Source organism: Lotus japonicus, chromosome 6 (assembly GCF_012489685.1).
Source record: "Lotus japonicus ecotype B-129 chromosome 6, LjGifu_v1.2".
Taxonomy (NCBI): domain Eukaryota; kingdom Viridiplantae; phylum Streptophyta; class Magnoliopsida; order Fabales; family Fabaceae; genus Lotus; species Lotus japonicus.
In genome coordinates, this window is record NC_080046.1 from 8,857,310 (window position 1) to 8,872,082 (window position 14,773).

A 14,773-nucleotide genomic window follows, 5' to 3' on the forward strand; every position below is an offset into this window, starting at 1 on the left:
ACCTTTGATTTTTTTATTCATCGGAGTAAAGTATCTATCTATCGAACTTATTTGCTTAATTAAGGAATGAAATGTTGAACCACTATGTATATTCACTTATACAAGATAAAGTTTACTCATACTTCTGCAACATTTTGTACACAAGTGGCATATCATTATTCATTACATTTTTTTTTTGAAACTGCTCATATTATTAAAACTAAACCAAAGAAACCGAGTTCACCAAATCACGAAGAACAAAATCTATAACGGCTGGTGGAACATCTCCACCTAGTCACAATGGCCAAAAGTAAAAGCATTACGAACTAAAATTAAAAGTCAGCTATACCATTACCACTAGACAAACAAAGCTTAAATCAAGGAAATCAAAACAACACGACATAGCATGAGCCTCACTAATCACAGAAGCAAGGTAAGAACGACCCCCACCCCGCTTCTATCAACCATATTATTTGCTTAAAAACTATATTTTATGAAAGAAAAAATAAACCAATTTAATACTCAGTTGAGTTGTAACTTGTTTGGAACATTGGATTCTACATGCAAAATAAGTTGTGAGGAAATCTGATTATGAAAAAAAAAAAGAATTAGATACATGCTGTTAGTGATTCTTTAAACTATTTGAAACTTATGAATGAAAAAAAAAAACTATCATTGAGTGAGCTAATACCATTTCTTCTCTAAGTTGCTTGATATTATTTTTGTGAGTTCAAAATGTCAAAAAGGATTTAAACTATTCATGTAGAGATAATGAATTATATTTTAATCATAAAACAAATTGAGGTAGTGTTTGGAATCTAAACGGAACATGACATAACAAGATGGAACGTAACGGTACAAGATGAAACGAGAAAATAATGTTATGTGCAATGTGTTTGGTAAATACATCACAAACAAAACAAAATTATAAAACTATTTACATATATACCCCTAGCATGTCTTTCAACATAAATTATGGAAAAACAGTTTTTTATTTAAAAAATCCAATAATTTTTCTGGATGTTTATAGGCTTAGGAATCACTATGTATTGGGCTTAAACTTAATTGTTAATATTATGGGCTTAGGAATCCATTGTGGATTTATTGGGCTACAATAGATGAAACTAGGGTTACAATTAGTCTATCACTATATATATATGGTCAGATCCTCTCTCCCATAACATATGAAACTCTGGCTGCGCATTCTTTCCATACAAAACTCAGTTATATAAAGGGGGAGGGAGATGAAGATGTTGATTCTAGAATGCAGATTTGTGTATGATATATAGAGGAGGAAGGAGATAAAGATCTTGATCCTAGAGTGCACACTTGTGCATGATATGTTGTTGCTGGTGGATTCTTAAAGCTATTACAATTTTCATTGTGTCATCAAAAGGTGCACAATTTATACTAATTTTATTGGTGTTTCAATCCTATTATGACTTAATATTAGAGAATGTTATACTAGAACTCTAAAATATTAATTTATAAACTTTCTAACATTTGTGATTTTAGGGTTTATAAATATATATATATATATATATATATATAAATAATAATTAAATTCTTATGATTATATTTGCAGATTGTGTTATATGAAATTGTGATCGGAATTCAACGATGTTTTGGGCGAGGAATTTGCGTCCTTCACTCAGCAATTGTTCATTTTCAGTTTGGAAGCGAGTTTCAATTCTATGACATCGTACCCTGAAAGGTAAATGTGGTTACATGTGTATTTTTAATGCTACGATTAATTTGTTGAATCATTTAAACTTTGAAAGAAAAAAATGCTAAATGAAATAATGTTTCCGCATCCGTGATCCAGAACGTTTGGATTTTTTTTGGGTATCAGGTGTTGAGATGGAGATTATATTGTCATGTTAATCATATTATTTTAGTATAGTTAATATATCTTGAGATAGTGACGTTTTCTTGGAAAAAATTGATCTTCCAAGAAAAGATGATCAATTAGTTTCTTTGAGGGAACTGTGTTTCGTATGAAACATGCTTATTATCTAATTGATGAAATGGTGATGTTTTCTTTAGAAAGCATTGTTGTTTCTTTTGAAAGGTGGTTGTTTCTTATATGAAAATGGCGTTTCATGTGAATTGTAAGACATGTTTGTGATCTCATTGTGGATATTGGTTGTGTTTTCTTGAAAGACACAATGTGAATATATACTTAGTAGAGCATGCAAATTATCAAATAGTATGCTTGTGATCATGCTAATAAGATTGTTAGTTATATGGTCATTAGTGAACTAGACTCTTAATGATTTATCTTCGGTCACTCACAACCCTTAGTTTACTTTATTAAGTTTTTGACCACGTTTTGGTGGTGATTGTTATTTAGTTACATAGTGGCCACAAAATTGTTCAATCTGAGAGTCATTTATAAAATAATAAAACACAATCAATATCATCCAAGTGGGAGACTGGTATAATTTTGTCGGTATGAGTTTCTATTAATTATAGATTTTGATTCAATAAAGCAGTTTAAATTGATAACTTGATACTTTTTCTAAAAGCCCATGAAATGATTTGATTTATTGTGGGTTTGAGAATCACCATGTACATATTTATATTTATTAGGTCTAAGCTCAATTGGTAAGTGTGTTGGATTATGATGTCGGGTCAAGTAAGTGATCTAGGGCCATATGGATGAAAACTAGAGTTACAATTATATTATATTAATGGTTAAGATCACCTCATTTATCTTGAACTCTAGTTGCACATTCTTCCCATCAAGGGATAAGTTACATAGGAGAAGAAGAAGAAGAGTAGAATATCTTGATCCTATATATAATATAATAACAACTTTAGTGTCCATCCATCATGTGTCTCGGTCACTTACTTAACCTTACATCATAATTCAGCACACTTACCAATTAAGTTTAAGTCTAATAAATATAAATTTGCACATAGTGATTCCCAAACTCATAATTGATCAAATAATTTCATGTGCTTCCAGAGGAAATATCAAGTTATTCATTCAAACTATTTTATTAAATAAAAATTTACAATCAATAGAAGACCAAACCCATAAAATTATAACATCTACATGAGCGATATTGTTTGAGTTTACTATTTTAAAAACCGTTATGAAATCGACTCTCATTTCATTTAATTTCATTAATTGACGTGGCATATCTTTGAAATCTGATTGGTTGACGGTGTAAAAAAACTTTACACCGTCGGTGCATCAAACTTTTTCTCAAGTGTAGTATTATAAAGTTTTTTGGATTTGTGCTCCTAATCTATGGACTTTGAGAAAAAATAGAGCTAGTTTAGAGTTTTAACGGTCAAAAAATAGTTTATAAATAAGGAAAAATTTATTATGGTCATCTAAAAACTTGTGTAAAGTTACACCAAACCATTTTGACCTACTATAATAGGTTTTTAAAAAAAAATCCAAAAATCATATTTTCTTAACCAAACATTTATCCTTAATGTGTACAAAAAAAAAACACTTATTCTTAATCTTATCATCTTCATCACTCATCTTCTTCACATAATTTTCTTCAACCCATATTTCAGAACCTCACCCCAGATCTGAAACTCAACCCCAAATCTTTTCCATCTTCCTCCCCTCCTCATCACACAGGAATATTGAAGAATGAAACAAAAAAATGAGTTTTCAGATCTGGGTATGGTGATGGTGGTGCACCGCCGGCCACCACTCCTCTCCTCCGTTCAAAATCACGGACCACCATCACCATCCTCAACCAATTCCAGAGCCGTTTCTTCGAACTCCACCGCACCACACTTCAACCTAGCAAGATCGAACCAGATCTGGGAATTCTTCTTCAGATCTAGAGCTTGTGGCGGCGCGAGAGAGGAGCAGCGGATCGGAACTCGTGATCTGCCTCCTTCACCGTCCCGAACCCCCACCACAGATCGACCCATCTACCACCTTCGCGAAACTTCCATGTCTCGTTGACAACCTCCTCATGATCAGGGAGAGAGAGAGAGGAGTTGGTGGTGCGTGATTCTGGGTGAGGAAAGGAGATGGCGCGGGTTCAGGGAAGAGAAGGAGATGGTGGCGGCGGCGTAGCCATGGGAGAGGAGGAGGAGGTGACGACTATAGCAGAAGAGGAGAAACTCAAAGCCATGTTTCTGGATTTTTTGCATTTGAAATTTTCTGGAGTTGAAGTTGAAGTTGTGGATCTGGGTTCTCGGTTTCGGTTGCAGGTGGGGATGGATTGCTGGGGTTAGATCTGGGTTTTTTGCTTCGTGGGTTGATGAGAAAGAGATCTCCTTACTCTTGAATTGCAGTTTTCTATCTCTAACCGGTTCTAATTTTGATCAAGTGAGGCGTACAGATTCAAACTTCATGGATATACGATGATGATTGCTTTTAATTGCTAATATTGTCTTTTCGGTTGCATCCCATGGTGATGATTCTTCTGTAACACTTAGCTTTGATTGAATAAATATTTTTTTTGATCCCAAATCAATCACAACCACCACCTCTTTCAACCGCACAAAACTCATATTATGGACATAGAGAGCTTTGTTGCTATTTTTTGTTCTCAGATTTTGGTTTCTATTGTCATTTTCAAATGAGTTTTGAAAAATCTGGGTTTAGGTTGTGGTTGAAAGATGAAGAATGATGGATGAGGTTGAAGATAAGTTGATTACGGTGAAGATAAGATGAAGGGTAGGGATTAGAAATTAATTTATTCACTAATTAACCTAATCCTTTATTAACTAATTTACTAATATATATATATATATGTTTTTTTATTTTTTTTTAAACCCGCTAAACCTATTACTGCAGGTCAAAAAGCAAATGTGTAACCTTGCACAAGTTTTTAGAGGATCATAATAAATCTCTCCTATAAATAAAGCTAGTTTCTCCCCTTTTAATTTTCATTTTCATTCTATTCATTCTATCAGAGCGAGCGAGAGAGAGAGAGAGAGAGAGAGAGGGAGAGGGAGCGTGACGGTGAATCGCGAGAGAGAAAGGAGCAGGAGAAGCGATGGTTTTTCGGCGGTATCGCAGTCCGAGGAGGTTCTTTCTTTTCGGTGGTGAAAAAGGTTCGTTAATTTTGTTGTGAATCTTTCTTTTCCTTCGTTCATATCATAAAAACATGTGACCTCTGCATTTTGCTCATTTCTTCTCTACAATTGGATGAAGATGATGAACGATCTTGATTAAGCGTTTTGGCAACACCTTCTTCCCTTCTGCACTTTTGCGAAATTGGTACTATTCCTATAACTGCTAATCACGGGTTCCCTTTTCTTGAAGGTCCAAGACAAACCAACCTTCCACAACACCAAGGCGTGTCTCTGTTCTGTGGATTCTGAGTGCTGCATGCAAGAAACGGAAACAAGATAGACAGAGCTACGTTTCCTCAATCATCAGAGATAGATGCCACAAGGTTTTCTCATTTTCATTATGTTGTTTTTTGATTTTTTCTTTCTTCTATTTGTTTTGGCATCTCATTGGTCTCGCATCATTTGTGGGTGAATTCTGGACCACCCCATTAACGTTAAAGCTTCAAAAATCGAGTCAATGATGGGTCTGGTGCATAAGAGAGTAACTTTTCTAGAGTAATTCTTTTGTTTTTGTTGCATCTATAGAGTATTTGCAAACACTGTTTTTTTCCCTCTCATGTGCTCAATCAATTAATAATTAATTGCTAATAAAAATAATCTTGTCTCGCTTTTGTATTTGTTATGGATATATAACAGTAGGGGTGGAAATAGGTCAGGCGGCTCGCCAGGGGCCTATGGCTTGGCTCGTTAGAGGCTCAGCTCAGCTCGGCTCGTTTATTAAAAAGGCCAGGCTTAGGCTTTTTTAAAAGCTTGTTTAACTAAAAAGGCAGGCCCAAACTATTAAGAAAGCCTATTTGGCCTAACAGGCCGGCCTATTTATATATTATTTTTATTAATAATATAAATAAATATAATATAATAATATATTATTTGATTTTTTAAAACTGATGTAGTCTTTAGTATAAAAGAAAATCCAAAGTCCCTACCTTAACCTAGATTAGAAATGTTCCAGACATATTCAATGATACAGATTTAGTTTTTGAAATGCAATGATACAGGTTTTTTTATTTGAAAAGAAAGTGCAATGATATATAAAAGGCTTATTAGCCCGCCAGCCTATTCTTTTGATAAAATTGTCTGTTAAATAGGCTTTTAAGCAGGCTTGTAGGTCAGGCCAGACCTTAGAAAAGGCCAGGTCAAGCCACAAAATTTGGCCTATTGATAGCCAGACTTGGGCCACGAAAAGATAATGCAGGCCAGGCCTAGGCCACGCAAAGCTTGGCTCGGCTCGGCCTATTTCCACCCCTATATAACAGGATAATTGATTACCTTTTTCGTTTCATAACTTGCTCAAGGGGTGGGGATGTAGGGGTACAGGGTGTAAGAGGACAGGGTAGGGGAGGCCAGGGGCAGGGTAGAGTAGGACAGGGGTGGGGAGCGTGGAGGATAGGAGGGGTTGGAGGGTCATGGGAGGCGGGGGTAGGGGGTTGGGGTAGGAATAAGTGGGGGTAGGGGGGTATGTAGGAGGGTCGGGGGAGGCCAGGGGCAGGGTAGAGTAGGCAGAGGCGGGGAGTGGGAGGTGTAGGGGGAGGGGATGTAGGGGTAGAGGGGGAAGGAGGGCAAGGTGGGGAGCGGGGAGGATAGGAGGGGTGGAGGGTCAGGGTAGAGGATATGAGGGGTTGGAGGGTCATGGGAGGCAGGGGTAGGGGGAGGCCAGGGGCAGGGTAGAGTAGGCGTGGGCGGGGAGTGGGAGGTGTAGGGGGCGGGGATGTAGGGGTAGAGGGGGTAGGAGGGCAAGGTGGGGAGCAGGGAGGATAGGAGGGGTGGAGGGTCAGGGCAGAGGATATAAGGGGTTGGAGGGTTATGGGAGGCGGGGGTAGGGGTTGGGGTAGGAATAAGTGGGGGTAGAGGGGGGGGGGTATTAAGGAGGGTCCGGGGAGGGTTTAGGGCAGGGTAGAGTGTAGGGTCGGGGGAGGCTAGAGGGTAGGAAGGGTAGGGTAGAGGGAGGGGACAAGGATGGTTTAGGGTGAGGGAAGATGTAGGGTAGAGGGTCTGGGGCTGGGAGTGGGAGGTGGGGCGGGGAGTGGATGCAGGGGTAGAGGGTGTAGTAGGGCAGGGTAGAGTAGGCCAAGTGCAGGGAGGGGTAGAGGAGGTCAGGGGCAGGGGGCAGGGTAGATTAGGCCAGGGGGCGGGGAGTGGAAGTGGGTAGAGGGAGGGGACAAGGATGGTTTAGGGTGAGGGAAGATGTAGGGTAGAGGGTCAGGGACTGGGAGTGGGAGGTGGGGCGGGGAGTGGATGCAAGGGTAGAGGGTGTAGTAGGGCAGGGTAGAGTAGGCCAAGTGCGGGGAAGGGTAGAGGAGGTCAGGGGCAGGGTAGATTAGGCCAGGGGGCGGGGAGTGGAAGTGGGGAGGTGTAGGGGGCGGGGATGTAGGGGATCGGTATTAATTATGGATTTATTGGAGATTTTGGCTACATATACCACATAGCAATAAGCTTCTCGTGTTTTCAAGGTTTAGGATGTGTAATGTTGCAAAATAGTAAGATGATAGTTTGATTTATGATAGGTCAAGTGTGGTAGTATTAGAAGATGATATCAAGCTTTTATAAAATGAGCTTCTCAAGGAATTATCAATCTGTTTGCCATCATCTTGATCATATGCCCTGTATTCCATGAGTTAGTATTTTCACTTTTATAGCAACTTTGTTCTCATATCATTTTATTCGGTTTAGGATCTGGTTTGCATATATTTTTCCTGTATTTAGGTCCTCACGTAACCCTGTTTACAATAAAAGCAATGCATTATAGTCGAAATTAATTATCTCACCATCTGTTTTTTATCAAGTATTTAAGGTTTGAAATCTGATTGCCCCCATAAATTCCACAACAAAATTGGATATGTCATTCACATCCAGGGTAAAGCTAAGTTTACTTCTCTTGGGGCCAAAAGGCAAAGAAGACTACATATATATATCAATATAATTTGATGCAGTTTTTTGCTTTGTCTAAATTATGCTCACAATAGGATCATATATTTAATCAGCATAGAAAACATGATATTTTTACAAACAAATGTTACGCAATCAGTTCCCCAGAATCTTGCATCAGGAGAGTTGAGTTTTTGAAATTAACAAGGAACTTAACATCCTGGAATCAATTAATTGAATGGCCATGTATAAATCCATATTTAGTTCAGTTCCTGTCTTTTCTCCCTTAGTTCCTGTCTTTGCTCCCTTTTTTCTCTGATTGCTATAATCATTTTTATTTTGCTTTTCTATCTCAATAGTGAAAGATGTTTTTTAATTCATTCTTGGGATTCACTGATTCACCTACATAGTATCGGGTCTGCAAAGTGCTAACATGTACCATATAAGACTGCTTCTCACATGCAGGCTACTGTGTTTTGTACAATATATGAGATGACAACATAGTGAAATTGTTCTAGAGAATAACTGATGCATCTATGTTCTCTTACCTTATGGTATGGAATAATATATTTTTCCAAGAAGTGGTGTTCATTTATGGTTTTTAAGGCCTGAAGTTTAAAGGTTATTTGTCTTTAACTATTCATGATCAATGGTCATTTGTTCATGTTATTACCTTTAGTTTTATGCTTTTGTGGGTCTTCACACAACCTGAATGGTTCAATTTGTTCACCTACAATGCCACCACTTGATAAATTTTGTTTTATGCATGATTGATAAAGATGTAGATATCTCCGTACAGTTTCTATTGATCTAAATTTAACCCTTGCTTTATACTTTTCCAGAACTGTGCTTAAACTCATGGTTTGATTTCAAATAATATATTAGTGCTTATTCAACATGTTTTTTTTTAACTTCCATTATTTTTTTTAGTTTTCATATCCTTTCCTGTATTCATAGGCAACAATCTGAAGAGCTTTGATGTGAGCCATAACAACTTCTAAGGCAGATTTCCCAAGAGGCATGAGTTTGAAGGTCCCTGCAGGGTTTGGTTACCTGACCAATCTTCAATCCGTGCATACACTTACTGATTGAGTAGTTGGCTATAAATTTTTAATTTATGTCTACGAAGGATGTCATCCTAGATGAAGTGACTTTAGCAAGGGAGAAGAAATCAAGGAGCAAACCATGAAGAGACTTTGGCCAAGAAGATGAAAGTTGAACATATACGTGGGGCTCAAGTTTTATCCTTGGGACATTAATCAATATATTTTTTAGTGCAGGTACATACAGAACTGGATAATCAAAGGATCCAATTTGATGGGGGTTAGGCCTGCTGAAATACTTTTGGGGAGAGACACGAGGGTTTTGTAGTGTGATTGGATCAGGTGTTGAAAACATGAAATTTAAATTGGGCAGAACAGGAGCTTGAATTATGGGTTTTGGACATTCTTCTACTTTGTTGTTTATCCGTAGTTCTTGCCTTGAACATTAAGATAGGGTATAGTACCTATAGTAGAGATATTGCAATAAGAGAGAATCTAGAGAGAGAGAGAATAACAGCTCAAGAGAGAGAAAATAACTGAATCTCAAGTGTGTATTGATCAAATGAGCCAAGAGTCCCTTACAAATGGTAACCGCTCCCTATTTATAGTAGGAGAGCTAGACCTAGTGTATCATAACTGCCATAGCTGGGCCGGTTGGGCCTCGCGGGAGGAGGCCTAATTCTCAGGCTAGGCGACCGCCACTTGGCGAGTAACCGCTGGGCGTAGGCCCCTAGGGGCTCGCCCAGTCCACAAGACACCGAGCACGAAGCATGAGGGCTAAGTGTGTCTTTAAAGATCAAAATGACTAACTAAATCGCTAGTGCAAAAATATTTAAATCGCTGACATGGCGTTAGAAACAGTAAAATTTCACAAGCCCACAAGTCCACGAGCGACGGTCAAGGGGTGTTTGGTTGCCTATGCATGAAGGGCGATCATGGTGAGTTTGGTCGCCTAGTTCTTTGACACGTCAACGAAGTTGAAAGGTCAGCGTATCTTTGAAATCACAACTGCTATCTTCGAAACGTCACCTCACGTCACGATGTCACGATGTCATGACGCTCGAGCCAACCACAACCCCTTGCAATAACTGCATGTTGCCTGCCACTCTCTTTCCCCGTCATGGGGCACACTCCCCCATTAATCGTTGCAGCTTTCCACATGTCCTTTCTCATTCCCCCTTTAAACCTATAAAATTCTCGTTTCTCCAACCCTTGGCTCCTTTCACAAACCTCTCACAAACTTTCTCTCCATTTATCTCCGGTTAAACCTTTATTCCTCAAACGTCCTCGACGAACTCACTGTTCCAATACTTCAGCATCTCACTCTTCTTCTTCCACCTTTCGCTTGTTTCCCCGGTGAGTTTACCTGCTCTCACTTTTTTCCTTTACTTGCTCTTGTGACTGTCATTCTTCTCGCCATGTCACCCAAACAACAATCCGATGCCCCTTCCCATGAAACCATCTGACACACCTCGTCAGCCTCTTCTTCTCAACGCGAGTTGAAGCCTGAAATGTCGGATGGGACCCCTCCTTTCGAAGGGAACCCCTCCTTGACCTTGAGGATATTACGGCCTTCCGGCTCCAGACCTTTAGATCCCTTCAACTCTCAGTTCAGACTGCTCCTCCTCAAGATGCAATTGACTAAACCTCTAACTATGACTCCTACAACCCCATTGCCATCTTAGAGGGCAAAACTAGGGGTATCTTTCATGAAAAATCCTTTGCGAATGTCCTTCGGGCTGGCGGTTGTACAGATGATGACCGCCCGTGGGTGCACCGTGCAGATGGGGACATCAAGAAGTCCCACTTCTTTTATGTTTACAAGTACCTATTTTCAGAGCTTAGGGTGATACTCCCCTTTTCACCCTTCCTCTGCCGGATGTTGAGTGAGATCAACGCCGCTCCTTGCCAGATGCATCCCAACGCCTGAGCCTTCATAAGGTGTTTTGAGCAGTGTTGTTAAATAGCGGCTATAGCGGCCACGACGCGCTATAGCATAGCGGGAAATAGCACCACCGCAATCGTTATGCCGCTACATAGCGGCCATCGCGATAATCGTGATCGCGGCCGCGAACGCCATAGCGGCGTTATTCCAGAATCGAAAATATCGGATTTAATGGATTTTAAACGTTTTTTTGGCTACTTTTTAGGGTTTTATATGCGGAATATCTCTACTAATGGGCCTCCCATTAATTACCCTAATAACTACTTCTCTATACTAACGCTTCAACGTGAGAGGATTGACAGACATTCCAAATTCTCCTCCTCTCCTCTCCTTCGAATTCTTTCTAGTTCTCAGAGACCTGGACTTCACTAGACTACAACACAGTAGCAAGCAAACCCTCTCAGAGTTTCTTCTTTCTGGTGAGTAGACCATACTCTGTTTTCCGCATCCTCTGTTTTTTGTTGAAAACTTATACTCTGTTTTTCAATGTTTCTTCTTCCTTTACTCTTAAAATTATAATATCTTCCTGTTTCACAGTTTTCTTCTCTATTACTATTTTTTTAACAGTCATCTTCTCTTTTTCTTTTATTTTTTTCAAAACTCATGCTCTGTTTTTCAATGTTTCTTCTTCCTTTACTCGTAAACTTATAATATCTTCCTGTTTCACGGTTTTCTTCTCTGTTACTATTTTTTTTAACAGTCATCTTCTCTTTTTCTTTTATTTTTGTTCAAAACTCATGCTCAGTTTTTCAATGTTTCTTCTTCCTTTTCTCAGAACTTATAATATCTTCTTGTTTAACGGTTTTCTAATCAACTCTTTTTTTTTTCTAACAGTCTGTGTCATCTTCTCTTTTTCTTTTCTATAATTTTTCTTCCTCCAATTCTTCTTTTGTTCCTGTATTCCTATCTCTTACGTGTACTGTTTTATTTTGAAAACTCAGAAACCATGGCAACACAAGGTTCCAATTCAACCCCAGTTCTTGCAGCACCTCAAAGGTCTGACACTGGCTGGAAATTTTGTAAGCCATATGATGCGAACGATACCAGTCGCTGTATTTGCAATTTCTGTGGTAAAATGACGAAGGGTGGAATTACAAGAATGAAGGAGCTTTGAGGTCCGAAAGAGGTTCGAGATGAATTGTGGGGAATCTTTCATGACATGCTTGCGGCTGTTGGAAGCTTCAGACCTCATTTAAAAGCACTTTCATATCATGGCATAAGGGTTCCACTTCTTACAAAGGAGGTGGACTACACTGAGAATTTGTTGAAGGGCCAGAAGGAGCAATGTAAAAGATTTGGTTGCTCTATTATGTCCGATGCATGGACTGATAGAAAACAAAGATCAATTATTAACTTTATGGTGAATTGTTCAGCTGGAACAATGTTTCTAAAATCGGTTGATGCCTCTGATTATGTGAAAACTGGTGAGAAACTATTTGAGCTGCTTGACTCCATAATTGATGAGATTGGGGAAGAGAATGTAGTTCAGGTTATAACCGACAATGGCAGCAACTACGTGAGTGCGGGAAAGATGCTAGAACAAAAAAGACCCAACTTATATTGGACACCATGTGTAGCTCACTGCATAGATTTAATGTTGGAAGACATTGGAAAGATTCCTCTCATAAAGAAAACAATTCAAAGAGCCATATCTCTTGTTGGTTTCATCTACGGTCACACTAGTACATTGAGCTTGTTGAGGTACTATACCAATAAAAGAGAATTGGTAAGGTTTGCTGTTACAAGATTTGAAACATCATATCTTACATTGAAAAGATTGCGTAAGGAGAAGGGGAAATTGAGGGAGATGTTTGTGTCACACACTTGGACAAATAACAAGCTGTCCAACGAGCCAAAAGGCAAGCAAGCCGCAAAAACCGTTTTGATGAACTCTTTCTGGAACAGTGTGTGTTTTATATTAAAGGTAATTTTGCTGTTTTTGTTTTTCTATTTTTTTTCACATTTTACTGTTTCTGTTTTTCTATTTTTTTCAAATCTGAAACTATTTTTCCCTCTTTTATTTTCCATACACTCAAGGTCATGGGTCCATTGGTACGTGTACTACGCTTAGCGGACAATGAGAAGAAACCCGCTATGGATTATATCTATGAGGCTATGGATAAGGCCAAATAAGCAATCAGAGCTTCCCTTCGTGATGAAAAAAGCAAATATGAAAAAATCTGGGAAATCATAGACAATAGGTGGAATAGCCAACTACATCGCCTATTGCATGCTGCTGGCCACTTCCTGAACCCAGAGTACTACTACAATGATTCAGAATTGGACTATGATTTTGAGGTGCAGAAAGGAGTCTATGATTGTGTAGAAAGGTTGTCACCTACTGATGATCTAAGGAAGAAGATACTCACCGAGCTACCAATTTACAAATCTGGTGGTGGTATGTTTGGAAGCAAGTTTGCAATTGAACAAAAGGGCAAAATTGCACCAGGTGAGCACAATTGAATATCTTTATATGTTAAATTGTTAATGCATTTGGATTGCATAACATTTGACTTATAATTTGATTTTGGACTTATGCTTTTGTAGCTCAATGGTGGAGAATGTATGGACAATCAACACCAAATTTGACAAGGTTGGCAATAAAGATTTTAATTTTGACTTGCAGTGCTTCAGGGTGTGAACAGAATTGGAGTGTGTTTGAGCAAGTAAGCTCTTCAACTAATCAACTCTACTATTTGCTAATATTTATTCTTGTAGTTGTTAACTTTTAACTTGTCATTTTAGTTTAGATTTTAATTTTATTACCTTATCATCTTTATAGATTCATACAAAGAAAAGAAATAAGTTTGAGCATAAGAGACTTGAGGACTTGGTGTTTGTCAAGTATAATCAAGCACTAGTAAGAAGGTACAATATTAGAGATGAGTTGGACCCTATCTCCTTGGATGACGTTGATGAGAGCAATGAATGGCTAGTGGGGACGATGGAAGAGGATGAAGATGACGCTGGAAATGATAGGGTATTTCCGGATGATGACCTCACTTGGGATGTTGTTTACAAAGCTTCAGGAATTGGAGAACCTAGTACTAACACTAGGCGAAGAACTAGAAAGAGAAAAGAGGTCCCAACTGCTGCAGATACTTCATCTAAGAAGAAGAAAGGTGCTACTGCTTCCAAGAATGGAAAAGAGCCGATTGTTATTGAAGATGAAGAAGAAGAGATTTCAGACAATAATTTGGAGGACTCTGAAATAGAAGCTAATGGATATGTTTCACTTTCTGATGATGTGGATGATGAAAATTATGGGGAGGAGGAAGAGGATAACGAGTAGAATTTACTTTTGTTGCATTACCTTTACGGTTTTGAGGCTTCAGTTTAAATTATGTTGTTTTAAGTATTTTTGTTATTTGTTTTGAGCTGCTGGGCAGCCTTAAATTATGTTGTTTTGAGACTTGCGTTAAAATTATGTTGTTTTAAGTACTTTTGTCATCTGTTTTGAGCTGTTGGGCAGCCTTGAATTATGCTATTTTGAGACTTTGAGTTAAAATTATGTTGTTCTAAGTACTTTTGTCTTTTTATTTGCACAAACAGCTTGTGATAAGAGCTGTTTTTTGTATAATATTGTACTTATTTTAACCGCTATGCGGTAACCGCTATTTGCCCGCGACGCGATCCGCTAAATGAAATAGCGAATTTTGGCCTCGCCGCGATTTTCCGCGATCGCGATTTGACAACACTGGTTTTGAGATGCTTTGTGGCGCGATCCAACTTGAACCGTCACCCGCTCATTTCTTTTACTTTTATGACATTGACTCCAAGTCCCTCCAATCCCACGGCTGGGTCTCTTTGAAATCCCGCCCCGGGAGAAAACGCCTTGACCCTTACAAAAGCAATCCTAAGACGAGCTTTGCACGCGGGT

The 14,773-nt window shown here is 38.8% G+C and overlaps 1 protein-coding gene across 7 annotated transcripts; it reads left to right on the forward strand.

The window, feature by feature from the left end:
* The first annotated feature begins 1,167 nt into the window (after positions 1–1,167).
* On the forward strand, positions 1,168–14,413 carry LOC130722975 (uncharacterized). Of its 7 annotated transcripts, XM_057573881.1 has the most exons (8): positions 1,174–1,375; positions 1,565–1,693; positions 4,879–5,019; positions 5,231–5,363; positions 8,863–12,817; positions 12,931–13,342; positions 13,441–13,559; positions 13,676–14,413. In XM_057573881.1, the coding sequence occupies exons 6-8, from the start codon at positions 13,294–13,296 to the stop codon at positions 14,183–14,185; spliced, it is 678 nt and encodes a 225-aa protein (XP_057429864.1). In that variant the 5' UTR covers positions 1,174–1,375; positions 1,565–1,693; positions 4,879–5,019; positions 5,231–5,363; positions 8,863–12,817; positions 12,931–13,293; the 3' UTR covers positions 14,186–14,413. The 7 variants fall into 7 exon arrangements, with proteins under 7 accessions (XP_057429863.1, XP_057429864.1, XP_057429859.1 ...); XM_057573876.1 differs by lacking the exons at positions 13,441–13,559; positions 13,676–14,413 and having other exon boundaries at positions 8,863–11,312; positions 11,835–13,279; XM_057573879.1 differs by lacking the exons at positions 13,441–13,559; positions 13,676–14,413 and having other exon boundaries at positions 5,120–5,363; positions 8,863–13,279.
* Positions 14,414–14,773: the final 360 nt, after the last annotated feature.